The sequence below is a fragment of the Nansenia antarctica genome (genome assembly GCF_963989245.1).
Source record: "Nansenia antarctica genome assembly, chromosome: 1".
In the NCBI taxonomy this organism is placed as follows: domain Eukaryota; kingdom Metazoa; phylum Chordata; class Actinopteri; order Argentiniformes; family Microstomatidae; genus Nansenia; species Nansenia antarctica.
Genome location: NC_137674.1, coordinates 96,523,248 through 96,539,831, shown reverse-complemented (window position 1 = coordinate 96,539,831; position 16,584 = coordinate 96,523,248). Strand labels below are relative to the sequence as shown.

The following is a 16,584-nucleotide window of genomic DNA, read 5'->3' as shown; positions in this document are numbered from 1 at the left end:
TAGGATTGTGGAGGAGTTCTGCCTTTGAATGATATGATCATGATCACCAAGGCCCATTGGCTTGTTGCAGTTACATAACTTTCCATGACTGTTGTTGTTGCATCACTCTTTCTCACTGAATACTTTCTAGGCCTTTCATACAGCAGTCTTTTCAGTGTTATTGAACTATAGCCATAGCCACAGCCTTGTCAGTGGAATTCTTACTAGAGCTATTCTAATCTCTGTGACAGAGAGAGGGAAAGAGAGAGATAGTCCATGAGAGTCATCATACGTGTGTCTGTGTGTGTGTGTGTGTGTGTGTGTGTTGTGGAATGTTGGAGTGTTGGTTGACTAGGCCCAAATGGAATGTGGAACAGCAGAGTGAGCTCTGAGCGTCTGGACTGTGTGAGCACACGGGCTGGTCCTAGCCCAGAGGTGAGAGTGCACATCCAGGGGCGTCGGGCCAAAACCACAGAGGCAGCAGAGAGCTAAGCTACGCTACAGCCATGCCAGAGAAGGAATGTTGCAGCAACTCGAGCTTCTCACTCTGCAGACACTCTCCCTCCGTGGTAAGAGGAAGTTAGGGTTATAGTCACATGTTCAAATGCTCGAGGTCTCAAAATGTGAACGTGTGAACCTAACTATTCCTATGAACTTGCACTTATACATAAGGTGTTGCTCGCTGATATCGGCTCTAGTCTGTGAACTCTAAAGCATTGAAATTGCTTCCTTCCTTTTGCATAGATCTAATTCATAATCATTTTTTAACTCATAATGTTGCCCTGTTGTATGGCGTGGTGAAGTGCATCCTAATACATACATACATTTAAAATGTGCTCAAAATGTTACAGTGAAAGAAACAACTGGGCTTTTTCATTCGGCCTCTCAGAAGCATGGGACCACAGTGTCGTGCTATGCCCACCTCCTGAGGGCAGCTGGGGAGGCAGCGGGGCTTCTCCTCGCTCAGCAGCTTCTTGATGGCCAGCGTGACCTTCTCCCTCCGGGTCTGCCTGAACAGCTTCTCCTTCTCACACAGGGCCATGCTGAACCGCAGGTCCAGGTTGGTGCTGGGGGACACAGGACAGGAAGGAGGTTATAATGCTTCATATAGGCTGACATCATGGCATGTTTCTGATTAAAATACATTTTTGAAAAATATATGAATAGAGATGCCGAATGGAATGGGCTGCAGATTTCATACCATTAGCTAAGAACACAAACAGCACAAAATGAGACAAAAACTAAAAAAACATCTCGTTACATAACAGCCTCTAATTGCAGGGGTCTCCTCCCGTGGTGCTAAGGGGCAGTGAGAGGGCATGGCTGTATTGTAGACTGGTTGAGTGAGTTGTGACTGATGCTACTGTAAGTTGGGCTCCAAATCTGATAAAAATGGTCTAGGCTGAGACAGACATCCTTGGACAAACATCCGTGCCCCTCTGACCTCTCACCTCCCACCTCCTCATGACTGAGCCTACAGGAATGTGAAGCATTGTCCTGCCCTTCCCACTAAAACGTGTCCGGTACACGTACCTGTACAGTAGACGTAAACAGACATAGAAGAGTCTTAAGAGTTTTAATACTAGGTTATCACACAGCCGAGCTAGTCATGGCCCTGGAGTGAGTTGCTGCAGTACAGAATCTCTGTGCTTTGCTGAACCTGTGACTACCATATACCCCAGCCTGTGCCACCACAGCTTCAAGGCTATCATTAGCTTGTGTGTTTGTCTTTAGCATGTCATGCAAGGCCTTTGGGTGAACCGTGGAAGCGGGGTGGGCATCGACGATCGATAATTGATCGATAATTGATCGATAAGGATCTTGGTCGATCACAAAATAAAACATTTGGTCGATCACAAAAAAAAAAAAAAAAAAAAAAAAATTTGTGATCGACCAAATGTTTTATTTTGTGATCGACCAAGATCCTTATCGATCAATTATCGATCGTCGATGCCCACCCCTAGAAGCCACAGTGCTTCAGATAGCATCAGCGAGGTGAAGCACGGCATGTCTACTGACAGACAAATGAGCTGTTCTGATGGGAATACGTACCACACCTCCAGGGTCATCTCTAAGTACACATTGGTTGCCTGTCAAAACAACACAAGGCGGTTATTGTAAGCTAGAAAAGCGTTGATTCATCTTTTGACAGCAAAACACCCTGGGATCATACAATACACCATCCACCGGGAGAGGGAGGGGAGGGAGAGAATGGAAGAGGGAGGGAGAGTGAGCGAGAGGGGAAGAGAGAATGGGAGAGTGAGGGAGAGAGGGAGGGAGGGAGGGAGAGAGAGTGGAATAGGGAATGGGAGAGAGAGTGGATAGAGGGAGGGGAGGGGGAGAGAGTTGGGGGAACAGTAAGGAGGAGAGGGTGAGAGAGAAAAGTGGATGAAAGAGAGAATGTGAAGTGGGAGACAGACAAGCGATTCAGTAGGGAAAGAGAGGTTACCTAAACCTCCGTCAGAGAGAGAGCAATCTATCAACAGTCAATTACTATCTGGTGAGAGCTGGTGTCTTTGAAATGCAGACTTTACCCTGCAGATACAACAGTGAAATTGCAGACAGACATACTGACAGACAGGCAGTGAGACAGACAGACAGACAGACAGACAGACAGACGGACAGACAGAGGACACACAGGACCGACACACAGACAGACAGACAGACAGACAGACAGACAGTCAGACAAACAGACAGACAAACAAACTGATGGAAGGACGTCTTACTTTGCCGATGAGTAAAGGCACAGTCTCCGTCAGACCCACTTTGATCTTGGAGATGTTGTACGTCGCGGTACCCAGTGTCTCGTCCATCACATAATTAGCGTCCATTAACGTTAACTGATTGAGTGGAACAACCCCAACAAACATAGAAACATCATGCCACCAATCAAATGACTTCTCCTGCTCACAGTCATTCTCAAAGCTGATAAGTCTGGATACTGTCAAGGTCCAGTACTTGAGATTTAAAATAGTGCTGTATGGCAATGATAAAACAGTAGTGATCAAGGAATAAAGAATATTTAGTGAAGAACGCTGTTTCGGCCCACATGCTTTCTAAAATCTTGTGTTGTGGTCAATCACTGGACAACACAATTGCTGCTATTCGAAAAACGTAGCGTATTCACGCTTTTTTGCAGTGTGACCAAAGGGAGCAGCAGAGAGCAAAACTACTTAAACGAGGCTGAACCGACATAGTCTGATCACTCACCTCGAGGACGTTGTCCTGGTTTGGGTCCAGTATGAATGTGAATGTTTCGTTCCATTCAGGGTTGATGTCATTGTCTATATGCCGTGTCCTCTTCCTGCTCTCAGGAGCGGTGGGGATGAACAGCTCCACATAGGGGTCAGGAGTGTCCACTGGAGCCACAAACACAAATCAAGATGTATTAATAAACACACATGTACACACACTCTTACATACTAATGCACATTATATACTGTACAGACACAAATCATAGTACTTAACCTGTCAAGTCCTGCAGTATAATTGACAGAATTCCATATCATGCCATAAATATAAATGAATTCTTCAATATAAATTCTTTGTTTTTACAGGCAGAAATGACAGATAACTGTTTGTGGACGAGGATACAGTAATGTCATTTGTGGAGGAGGAACACCCAGAAGAACAGGTGTAGTCATACTCACGGAGGTCACCCAGTGCGCCCTTGGTGACATTCTCAGCCCGTGTCACTACCACTTTGAAGTTGTGTGAGAACTGTTGCTCTACCTGCAATACAACACAAACACGGCATGAGAACAATAGCCCACACCTAGACAATTCTCATACTATACATGGACATGGCTAGCATTGCAAACATTAACCAGCATTTGATAGAATCATAGTTCTACTACTGAGGGACGGTGTGTACAGTATTCATTTATTGTGCTTATGGAACTAACAAGGACATAGATAAACTGACACCGATATAAGAGCGCCGGGGGAAATTGAACGTTGTTTCCTGTATTAGGAGATGAGCTTTACTGGCATCGTAGATGACACGATTATTGAGGCTCTTCTGAGGTATATGAAACATTAGACCGAGGAGAGAGTCCCTTTCATCTCTGGTGACTCTCCCCAACTCTCTTCTTGCTTCAGAGCTTCAGAGCTTCCCTTACTGACTGTCTTTTTGTATTGCTTTGTTCTGGTTTCAGTTTTGGTTCATCTGCCAGACAGCCATTTGTAAACATTGAGTATGTTTATGATTTTTTCTCTTATCAACATTCCTCTGATGGCCAATCGTCTCCGTATCTTCAGCGTAAATGTATGGGCTGATACTGACACCGAAACAAGATAAGAGATTGTCGACTGAAGAACATTAACACGATAATGCTCACCCACACACCAGGGTCTGAGGTTACATGCAAGGTGGGTGCTAATTCTCTTTCTCAGATCTTGGTGCATGATAAAGTGAAATCCTGAGTGGTGCATGGAAAAAGTGAAAACAGTATGACAGTGGGTCTCTGAGAACTCTACACACAACTGGTTTCTGGGTGTGACTGCGAGAGTTTCAATGTACACCAGTGGTTCATTGGCTTTTTATAACTGCTGTGAAAGATTTAAATTGTTACCATTACCAAGCAGCTCTACCAAGTTTGTATGGTGAAGGTGGGGTCACAAAGACAACAGCCCACGCGGGCAAATACTATACATGTCAGGACTTACAATGATGTACTGATAGGGGTCTCCGGAAGACATGGTCGGCTGGCGGGAGAGTCAGTCTCAGCTTGCAGGACGGTTTCTTTCCAGACGTCAGACGGGTTCTTAAACTCAGGAAGATCCCCCAGGAGAGCAGGGAAGCATTTGCAGACTGTGAAGCCATAAGTTAGATCAATATGAATATATTAAGTTATATATTAAGTTATATTATAACATCATCATTAGAGGTGGTAATGTGGAAAGTAACATTGTTGTAATGGCATACTTAACTCAATCTTACCAAATGATTTGGTTGCAGGGTTAATATAACTCATATAGGAAGATTTTTAAAAAACGCACTCACTAGAAATACAGTTAAATTATTTATTGCATTTGTAGCAAAGGTCAATAATTAACACATTACGGCATTAATGTCTTCTTCTGTGTTTGTAGTAGTGTGGGATTAAACTGATATCTTCACTAGCCAGGTTTATTCTGTTGAAATCCAGTTAGCCACATTTTGCTCACAGTTGCTCTTGTTGGATAGATGGTTAGCATCGGAGTGTCTGACCAGGGCGAGGGGAAGTCTGCCTGACCGGGGCGAGGGGAAGTGTGCTAAAACCACAGGGCTAAGATAGGCCTCTGCTCTCTCTCTCTTTCTCTCTCTCTTTCTATGTGTGTGTGTGTGTGTGTGTGTGTGTGTGTGTGTGTGTGTGTGTATGAGAGAGAGAGAGAGAGAGAGAGAGAGAGAGAGAGAGAGAGAGAGAGAGAGAGAGAGAGAGAGAGAGAGAAAGACAGAGTTCAGAACAGGGGATGGGAGTATGGGTAGCAGAGACTCAGTGCTAGTGTAGTAGTAGTAGTACTTAGTAGTAGATAAAGCTTTTTTTTATTTTTATCAAACTCATTGTGTGGAACATGGTACCCTTGTGTGCTTTAAAGATTAGAAAGTGTGTGTGCGTGTGTGTGCGTGTGTGTGTGTGTGTGTGTGTGTGTGTGTGTGTGTGTGTGTGTGTGTGTGTGTGTGCGCGCGCGCGCCTGTGCGCGTGTATTCCTGTAGATAGCGTCACAAGGTCACTGAGGCGTTCTCTCAGATGTTTAACAAAGCGTGGCGTTTCACAGAGGAGCTGCACGTAGTGTGAGTGTGCTCGCAGTGCTGGTCACGTAGATCGAGTGGACGGTCCAAGTTCTGAATGTGCCCATTTGGGCTCTGGGATGACCAGCATGTGTACTTTACCTCTGATGACACAAAGTAAGCTAGTTGATTGGCCAGGGACACAGAGGCATCATGCGTTACACCGCACTCTTCTAAACTTACTGACATAATTATTGTAAATAAGAACACGTACAATTGTACTAAACACATAGTGTAGGCTTACTATTAGACATTTCAGGCCTGCTGTGTCAACTCATTGCAAAAACACACAAGTGCTCAATATGGGTAAATGTCAGATTGAGTAATCCATTGCATAATAAATATGACGTTTAGAAGCACGTGTTGTAACACTTGCGTTATTACCATGTAATATACTCTCTCTCCGCTCATTGGGGGATTAAAAGCCGGTCAGTAAATGATAACCCATACATGAGATAAGATGTATAAATAGTAGCCATATAGGCCAATGATACATGATACAAATACAATAACAATATCGTCTACGCTAATGAAAACGAATAGAAACAAAATAAAACTCTCATTTACCAAAAAGTAAACTTGCAGTAGCCTACATTTACCAAAATCATAAGCCGTGTAAACTTCACGATTTGCGTTAGGTCATGTGTTTTGGGACCCTGACGAGCGAACTTGCAGCGAATGTGCTTAATTATGAATGATTTGGTATCGCAATACGACAAAGGAATTGTTTTTGTACAGTCGCCACCTAGGCTAAGTAAAATAAAACAAGTCAAGACGCTGCACAAATGTGTACAGCAACAGTTAGTATATCACAAAGCGCACCGTCGTATCCAAATAATAGACGATTATACACGATCAAAATATAGACATAGAAAAGTTCGAAACTAAAATAAAAAAATATATAAGAATGATAGTTGTCCACATACCTTGAGAGGAGTTGGCTATCAATTCATAAATCCTGGAAAACGTGTCATAGTCTGCAGAAATATGGTTCCACTGTAAGCGGAGAGATGGAGGAGGCGCTACGACTCGCGTCTGGCTACACACCCCGTCGCGCACAACCCGCAACTCTGAAGTCGTTCAGGAATAGGAAGTGTACTTTAACAGCAAATAAATATGAAACATTGAGAAAAGTGCAGTATGTTTTGCATCTGATCTGAGTAATACTTATTATTATCCGATATACTGTATCGATACGATTACTTTAAGAAGAAAATGTGGGTTGCAGAAATCTCAGAGAACAGTTTCACCGAGCCAGCAGCGGTATGAAATTGAATTCCTTTGGTGGCCGTACATGAGCATTTCCACAAGTGCGCCTCTGCTCTGCTTCCGTGTGTTTACGATGTTTCCCAATGGTCGGATGGTTGGATGATCTCGCAGTATCCGTGCGTCAGGCGCCCACACGAGGGCGCGCAAAGACTAGGCGACTTGGAATCACAGTGGACACTGACTGGACAGGAGTGGAGATGAGTCATGAGATGCTTCGAAACCAATCATCGCCGGAGCATCTGAGATGTATTTGGGGAGAAAGGAACACATTTGAATGTATAGACCTGGGCCACATTATGCTCTCTCTCTTCAGATCACACTGTGCGCATCAGTTCCCATGCACCCAAACCAAAAAAAGGTCTTCACATTCTATGCAGATATTAGTTGATAGATATAAGGTAAACATTATTTTATTTTTTTACTTAGCAATGTAATGAAATAGAATAATGGAATGAAATAATATGATTGAAACAAGACATCACATACAGATGTCAGACACATAAAAATGTCACATGTAGTGCGTCATTTCATTCTGCGTCATTTCAAATTAATGAAGCATTAAATATATTTATATTATATATATAATATTATATATTACATATAATATAAATATATTTATTTTTATATATGCTCCTTTTTTTTTAAATAGTTAGGCTACTTCAGATATTATTGGTGGAATAAGTGGTTGTACTAATTGGCCATTATTATCTGAAATGATATGCGCAAAATACCAGAATGTAAATCTTGAGTCACTAGAAATTTCCACTAGCCGGTTTCTCAATCTCGTTTAGAATTTCACTCTCACTCTCAATGGACCGACAAAGCCTACACAGGAGTCACTTCAGGAGGGGCTTACGGACGTCACCAGCTCAAAAGTATAAATGCACATGGCTTCATCTCACAGGTTCATTCACAACCTCCGAGTTGGACACCTCAGGAGAAGGAGAAAGATTAAAGAGTCGCAGTATCGGTGAAAGGCATTGGAATGACCAGAAGCATATTATTTTCGGTTTTACTCGCGTCCCTGGGCATTTTAGTCTGTGAAGCAGGTAAGCGAATATGTGTAAGATTTTGATTTTGTGCTCAACAGATTGTGCTCGAATCACTTCTGAAAGTTTATCTAAAAACGAATTATGTGCGTAAAGAAGATTTGGATACATAATCGTTGGACAGCTTGCTTTTATGAGAACTTGAAGCTATATTGAAATTATTGAATTATGACATATTTATGTAACCTGACCCAAATGTTGTCTATGCAGGTAATCTCTGCTGCTCCCAGCCATGCCAGAACCGGGGTGTATGTACCGCAATGGGCGCCGACGCGTATGAGTGCGACTGCACACGGACTGGATTTTATGGCCAAAACTGTACTACTCGTAAGTTAAATGAAGATCTATGAAAACGGACAAAACTGACAATCTGAAACTTAGAAAGATGAGTATGTTTTCATTCTAAACATTAAATGAACTTTTCCCTTGTTTTCATTTGACAGCTGAATTCTTCACGTGGATCAAAGTGACCCTCAAGCCGTCCCCCAACAGCGTGCATTACCTCCTCACCAACTTCAAAGGCCTCTGGAACATCATCAACAGCATCTCTTTCCTCAGGGATGCTATCATGAAATATGTGTTGACATGTGAGTTTTAAACTATATTTTTTATTTCAATATTTATACAATTAGACCTAGTAGAATATGCTTCATTAGATCCATACATAAATGACTGTTTATTGGAATCGTGTTAATGTTTTGTTTTTCCACTCTCTCTCTTTAGCACGCTCCCATCTGATTGATAGCCCCCCCACCTTCAATGCAGACTATGAATACAAAAGCTGGGAAGCCTATTCCAACCTCTCTTACTACACTCGCACCCTTCCCCCAGTGTCCAAAGATTGCCCAACCCCTATGGGAGTATTAGGTGAGCACTCTTCCTATCTCTGTAAACCTGTTCTCTCAGATTTTTTGACAGGATTGTTCACCTCTGTTACGTCATGCACATGCAGAACAGCCTCTGTAGTCCTGGCTGCATGGCTGAGTCAGGGGAGGAGACAGGTAGAAACCAGAGGACGTGTTTGTGTATCAACGTGTGTTGATACCATTCCTTATTCCATTTCATGCATTACAATGAGTCCGTCCTCCAATTTCTACCTCCACCAGCCTCTCCTGGGAACTCTTTTGGGAAGAAAATTGTGAGCCAAACTATTATTCATGAGGTTAATGATTACACTAGTAGTACTACACCTAAGGAATTAGATTTCACAATGGGTGCGTTTTATTTGAACACATTTGTGCGTTGTGTTGATTTTTTGGCTGATAATACACTACTGTATTACTCTATGACTCAAACTCTGTCCATGTCACTGTGACCACTTTGAGGAGTGCTTGGGCAGCACAGATAATAGGCTCAGGTCGTTCTATTGCAAAATCTAAAGACAAACACCGTCTTGATAAAAAAAACTAAAAGTGTATGTGAGCCTTTCTAACAAAAAACAAACGGTTGATTTCCCAGGACCCAAGGTGTTGCCTGACGCTAACCTGCTGGTAGAGAAACTCCTGATCAGGAGGAAGTTCATCCCCGACCCCCAGGGGTCCAGCCTGATGTTCGCCTTCTTCGCCCAGCATTTCACCCACCAGTTCTTCAAATCAGACATGAAGAAGGGCCCTGCCTTCACGACAGCCAAAGGCCATGGGGTAAGCCAGAGCATGGTCACACACAACTCCACACCGTGAGCTTAGAATTATTAGGTTCTATCTCCGTTTAGGGTAGTTCAGAGATATTGAGCTTCAAAGTTTTTACATTCCATTATGTTCTGTGAGATGGAACCGTTGTATTTTATTAATTACTAACTCAAATGTCAACATTTTTAAAATAACACCACACAGGCATTAATAAACACCTAATGGATCAGATTATGTAAAAAACTCAATTTTGACAAAAATGGAGATAGAACCTTATAATTCTAACGTCACGACATACTGTCCTGTACACAGCATGATTTCAACCATATAGAGAAATAGAGCTCACAGTAATATGGAATTTAGCTATGAATGTGACTTATTTGAATATTGTTTGTTTTCCAGGTGGACCTAGGCCATGTCTACGGCGAGAACCTGGAGAGACAATACAAACTCAGGCTCTTCAAGGACGGCAAGCTGAAGTATCAGGTACAGTTAACTGAACAAATGTTTTTCGAACAGTCCAAAAACTTGAAATGCTGGATACCACTGAACCGTATAGTAGGTGTTAGCTGTCTGACGTCCCCCCTCTTCTCGCTCTTCCCTCTGTAGGTGCTGGATGGTGAGGTGTACCCCCCGACAATGAAGGAGGTCGGAGCTGAGATGCACTACCCTCCCCACGTTCCCGAGTCGCACCGCTTCGCTGTCGGCCACGAGGCCTTCGGACTGGTTCCCGGGTTGATGATGTATGCCACCCTCTGGCTTCGTGAACACAACCGTGTTTGTGACGTCTTGAAGGAGGTCCATCCAGACTGGGACGATGACAGGTTCTTCCAGACCGCACGCCTCATCCTGATTGGTGAGTTAAGGGAGAGGCTCATTATCATTATATTATCATATAATAATTTCCAACATGGTGGACAGATCCAATCTAGCTAATCTATTCAATTTTGACCAAATAAACCAATATGGAAACACAGTTGCAGTTCTGTGTGCTTTCACGTCTTTTCCAATGGTGTTTACCAGGGGACGTGGTGCTCTCCACATGTATTCATACAGCAAATTCTGACAGTAGCTGTTGTTTGTGTCAGCAATGGGAACATGTCAATTAAAGGGCCAATCTGGGATCGCACATGCATTTTACTTTTAATTTAATAATATACAGAGATTATGTCCTAATGGGACAACCTGTATAAATGTCATCAATCGAACAAAAGCTCTAAATGAACCCCCCCCCCCCTATAGGTGAGACTATAAAGATAGTGATCGAGGACTATGTGCAGCACCTGAGTGGCTACAACTTCAAGCTGAAGTTCGACCCCGAGCTTCTCATCAAAGAGCGCTTCCAGTACCAGAACCGCATCGCGTCGGAGTTCAACACCCTGTACCACTGGCACCCGCTGATGCCCGAGGCCTTCCACATCCAGGAGCAAGTGTACAGTTACAAGCAGTTCGTCTTCAACACCTCTGTGGTGACGGAGCATGGGATCAACCACCTGGTGGACTCCTTCACCAAGCAGATCGCTGGACGGGTAAGAGCTCTGGAGATACATTGGGTCTAGGGATGGGATAGATAGATAGATAGATATATAGATAGATAGATAGATAGATAGGGAGTGTAATTAGTTAATCAAGTTATGAGTTAGATGTTGATTTAAAATTGTACAGTAAATGGTCCCATCATGGTGACAGCATTACGATTTTGACATCTTAGTTTGGTTGACTGACCTGTTCTCTCCTCTCATCCATCGCCAGGTTGCCGGAGGTCGTAATGTCCCTCCTGCAGTTACCTACGTGGTCGTGAAGTCCATCGAGAACAGCAGGAAGATGCGCTACCAGTCCCTCAACGCCTACAGGAAACGCTTCTCCATGAAGCCCTACAGCTCCTTCCAAGACCTCACAGGTGAGACGGAGACATCAGTAACAGCATCAGTCTCACTAAGTCAGACATCAAGAGCTGAGATTTTGGGGTTCCAAAATTACTATGACATAAGCAGTGATCATCCTAAGCATTCTTATTGAGTCATATTTTTAGAACAATATGAATGACGATCGAGGTAAGGTTTACAGGATAACCTGCAGGGAATTAAGAGACCAGTGCAACTGGTGGAGTGTGGGACAAATTATGTAACTCATACTGTCTCTGGCTAAGGCTTTACATGAATACAAGACATTACCTGAACTGACATATTAGAAAAAAAAACGGTGAGAAAGGTGTGAAGAAAATAAATCAAACTGGTCTGAACAGGTACAGTATAGTCCCTGTGGAGTTTGATAGCGGAACAGTTTGGAACTTTTGTGAGGCCGCCGGCAAACAGATGTGCACTTGAGCTTCAGCTAGTGTAAGCAGTTTGTAATGGCAGTGAGCTGGACGTACTGTAAACACACAGCATTCTGGGAGGTCGACTGCTCTGCGCAGCCTCAGCCACCGGAATATGAATTCTTTGGGAAGAGGATTAATGAGAGGAGAGAGAGAGAGAGAGAGAGAGAGAGAGAGAGAGAGAGAGAGAGAGAGAGAGAGAGAGAGTGTGTGTGTGTGTCCGTGTGTGTCTGTGTGTGTGTGGTACGGAAAGAGAGAGTGTATGTCAGAACAGTAATAATTTAGTTCAATAGGTTTGGAGGACTTTATTCAAGTGGCTTGTTTCCACTCTGCCTGTCTGAATGTGTTGAGTGTAGAGGAGGAAGAGCACAACTTGTCTGTAAACTGATAACATCAGTGGATGGTTATTGGTTAGGCCCACGTTTGCAGAAGCATTGAGAATAACTTAACTAAACCCCATCTCTCTTTCCTTGTTTGTGTGTTTCAGGAGAAGAGGAGATGGCTGCTATTCTGGAGGAGATGTATGAACACGTGGATGCCGTGGAGCTCTACCCCGGCCTTCTGGTGGAGAAACCCAGACCCAACGCCATCTTCGGGGAGACCATGGTCGAGATGGGCGCCCCCTACTCCTTGAAAGGCCTCATGGGAAACGCCATTTGCTCGCCAGAGTACTGGAAGCCCAGCACCTTCGGGGGGAGCGTGGGCTTCGATATCGTCAACACCGCTTCCCTACAGAGGCTGGTGTGCAACAACGTCAAGGGCCCCTGCCCTATGGCGTCCTTTCATGTGCCCAATGTAAAAGACGCAGGGTCGTTCACTATCAACTCCAGCGCAGCGCATTCCGGGAGTAACGAGGTCAACCCCACTGTCATTCTAAAAGAAAGGACTTCTGAGCTCTGACGGAAGTCAGCAGATTTAGCTTTTTAATTTATTTATTTATTGTTTATTTATTATTCTATTTTAATTATTCTATTTATTACACTGAAGATTTTTTTAAATGTCTTTTGTACGGTACGTGTGTCAAATTACTGCAAGAAAATAAGTCCTCATCTTGTCTTATTTTGTATTTGTGACGCAGTCTGATCATTTGGTCCACATGTCAGCCAACCAATCAAAATGTTCAGACTTTTCTTTTGAAACACAGAACTACGTTTCAACGTTGTTGAGAATCACAACACAAACTCGCTAGTCAAGTGAGTAATCCCCACTGCTACCTAGTTAACTAGAACACTACTTTACATTGTTAGCAGGCTCACGGAACAAGCTGTGTTAGTTGACTAGCGATGTGTCATTGATTTTCAACAACGCGGACATTTATTCACATTTTTCGAAAGAAAAGTCTGATCATTACATCGGATCCCGATATGAGGACCAAAAGATTAGAATGTGACACATTTATTCTAACAACTAATCTAATTTATGTTGTTCTGGTTATGACCTCAGAAAATAGCACTGGGAATTTGTTTTATATGTCATATTAATTTGTTTAACAACTGATACTTGAATTTAACAAACTTTGTTTACAGTCTGATTTGTGCATTCCACTTAAACTACATTCTACCTTGGAGCTGCCCTGCAGCCTCTTGTTTACTGTTATTATGTCAAGTAAGGTCATACATAACTAACTCTGTACTGTGGTCTCCTTAGTTATGGTCTTTTTTGCACAGCCATGTTTTATAACTAAACCAACCCTTAAAGTATTGACGTAGTTTGGTATTTGAGCTGATTTAATAAAAACGTTGACAAAATCTCACTCACTCGTCTCTACACATGTGCAGTAATCACTGAGAATGGCAAAGGAACTTCTACAATAATCCCACTGGTTTGAAAAGGTACAGAAAATGTGGATTGCATGTGGAATCTCTTTATTGTCCATAACAGGGTTAACCCTACCCTAACCCTACCCTTCAAAGTCATTAAGCGGCCAAAAAGGTCCATAAACCTACGGTTTCTCATATACAGATCTTTTAGAAGTGCTTTCAGACCGTGGACGTCATATAAAAGGCACTTGAGAAGAGTTAAAACCAGTGCAACAATAAGGAAATTAATAGATTTTACCTCTTGGATAGTATAGACCCACTTACATTTAGCTAATGTTTACTCCTGTTTGTACATATGGCTGCGTGTGTGCCTGTGAACAGTCATGGATTGATGCACTATCTACCCATAAGGCCTTGTCTGCAGGTATATTCAATTCACATTTACAAATAAACAAGGCCAGATAACTGTGCCTAACAACTGCAAAACGTCTTTGCTACATAGATTAAGGTGACCGCACATTTGAACAATACCATGACACGATCTTCCAAAAACAACAAACATCTTTCTAGGATAGAATCTGTAGAAATGCAATCTTACAATCATATACACAGAACACACAAACATTAACCATCGCTCAACATACATATTCTGGACACCAACAAATCTAAACGATGTAAGCTAGCCCTACTTGTTTTCGACAACTTAAAAGACATGCAGGTGTGTGTGTGTCTACAAAAAGGAGAAATATTTGGCCTGTAATGTATTTTTACAGTATCAACGGGGTCCTAAATAGTTAGAGTTGGTTCAGTAGCGACCAAATGCAATGCAAAACATCTGGACGAGTTCAGAGGAATCATTACAGACAAGAGTTCAGAAAACCAAATATGTAAGAAGAAGACACTTGTCTTATGTAATGAATTCTTGGACCAATTCTTGAATAGCCTAGTTGACTGTATCACATACAGTATAATGGTTTGTGACAGTAGCAATATACAAGCTGACAAAACATCAACATTTGGTCCAAGACCTAAAATACATTGTGTCCTATCAAAAAACAGCTCAACTTTCTTCTAAAAGGCTTTCAAAAGGTTCAAAAAAATGATTTGGCTACAGTTTGGAGAACATAAAAAGTTGATTAAAAAATCAGACACAGGCAAACATGTACATAATCTGTCCACCAATTCCAACCAATTAGGTAGAAGAAATGGAACAGGAGTAAAGGCAGATTGTACAGAAGCAAACAGAATCCTTTAAAAATCATTAAAAACAAACAAACAAAAACTGCTGTATGACTGTGTGTGGGCCTCAATCATTTTCAGTTTAGAAATGAACAACATTTTTGAACAACATTTTTCTGATCTCAGATAAACAAATGCAAATGTCCAGGAACAATATTGCGAGATTTGTAGTGCAGTCAGAGTAAAAAACAGCAATAACAACCATTCAACAAATATACACATAGACACACACAGATAAAAGCCAGGGGATATACAGTATCACACTATAAAAGCAACTTATAGACTTGACACAGTCACAGCAGAAGCTACAACAGAGAGGTCTGTGGTGCTTTACATTGCCAGGTGAGCTGCAGGCTCTGAGTAGGGGAAGGCATGGTCTCACAGGTCCTGTTACAGACAACAGCAGGATAGTTTAACTGTTACAAACAGACAACAGCAGGACAGTTAAACTGTTACAAACAGACAACAACAGGAGAGTTAAACTGTTACAAACAGACAACAGCAGGACAGTTAAAGTTTTTCACACATTTCCTGAAGAAAAACCTAATTTTCTCTGAACCCTACACACAAACCACAGAAATACGCACACAAAATTCAAAATCCAACACATCTCTTGCAAAATGACACTTTGCCTTCAAAACCATTTTAACTTTTCACAAAATCGAATCATTTCACTGATGTGCTAAATGGAAAACACTACCGTTTTAATGGGAAACACTATGGTATACATGAGACATGTATGAGTTATCTATATTAAGCCATACCATTGGTTATAAACAATAACACCCACACTCCACACTACCAAGACAAAAATATGCCTCACCTGTTCAGATGACAACCTTTCTTGGACACATTCATATTCTTTGTTCCTGTCCCGTAGGCTCTTGAGTTCTTCATCTAATGAATACGAGGACATGTACAACAAAGACACAACGTAAAGTAGCTTGATGAAGAAGAAGGGGCAGTCTAATGAAAGGCCATTAGCAGCAGTTGAACTAGGATCAACCACACTCCACACTTACCAAGCTTGGTGAACTCCTCTTTCAGTTTATGGTGTTCCTCAGCCAGGGACACAAACTCTTCCTGGCTTTGCTCGAGTCGTTTCACTTTCTCAAAGAATTGTTGTTCTGCAAGAGTGACAAGAGTCAAGTCACCAAGCTAAGTCACTGTCAATCACCAGGTAGTCCCCAAAGACGACAGGCAAGCTGCCTGCTAATGCCATGGCTGTGTTGCTGGGCTACATACAGTCAAGTTGTTAGTCATGATTGCTATTTGGTGAAAAAAGTACCATTATATCCACATTGCATTTAATCACAGCCATTAACAGATCCAGCCCCTGCTCATCGACGGAGAGAGCGTGGAGAGAGTCTCAACCCTCCGATTCCTGGGACATCACATGCGGGATGACCTGGCCTGGAAGGACAACACAAAAGGCACCATCAAGAGGGCACAACAGCGGCTATACACCCTGAGATGCCTCAGGAAAGAACACAACAAGCAGGAAATACTGGTGGCCTTCTACCACGGCGCGGTGGAGAGCATCCTCACCTACGGCATCTGCAACTGGTTC

The 16,584-nt window shown here is 42.5% G+C and overlaps 2 protein-coding genes across 2 annotated transcripts in view; one reads left to right on the top strand and one right to left on the bottom strand.

The window, feature by feature from the left end:
* The window catches only part of pla2g4ab (phospholipase A2, group IVAb (cytosolic, calcium-dependent)), a gene marked incomplete at both ends in the record, with an annotated part of 14,480 nt that extends 9,800 nt beyond the window's left edge, over positions 1-4,680 (bottom strand). Inside the window, 6 exons of the mRNA XM_080550441.1 lie at positions 902-1,046; positions 2,032-2,069; positions 2,706-2,819; positions 3,190-3,338; positions 3,630-3,711; positions 4,648-4,680. Coding sequence (XP_080406567.1) covers positions 902-1,046; positions 2,032-2,069; positions 2,706-2,819; positions 3,190-3,338; positions 3,630-3,711; positions 4,648-4,680 — 561 coding nt within the window. The remainder of the gene's footprint in view (positions 1-901; positions 1,047-2,031; positions 2,070-2,705; positions 2,820-3,189; positions 3,339-3,629; positions 3,712-4,647) is intronic.
* A 3,400-nt stretch (positions 4,681-8,080) lies between these two features.
* Positions 8,081-12,915, top strand: ptgs2b (prostaglandin-endoperoxide synthase 2b; the record flags this gene model as incomplete). The annotated part of the gene is made up of 10 exons (XM_080528059.1): positions 8,081-8,084; positions 8,281-8,397; positions 8,514-8,657; positions 8,794-8,937; positions 9,529-9,710; positions 10,101-10,184; positions 10,308-10,554; positions 10,941-11,227; positions 11,451-11,598; positions 12,503-12,915. 10 exons carry the CDS (start codon positions 8,081-8,083, stop codon positions 12,913-12,915), a joined length of 1,770 nt encoding a protein of 589 aa, XP_080384185.1.
* Between the last annotated feature and the right edge of the window lie 3,669 nt (positions 12,916-16,584).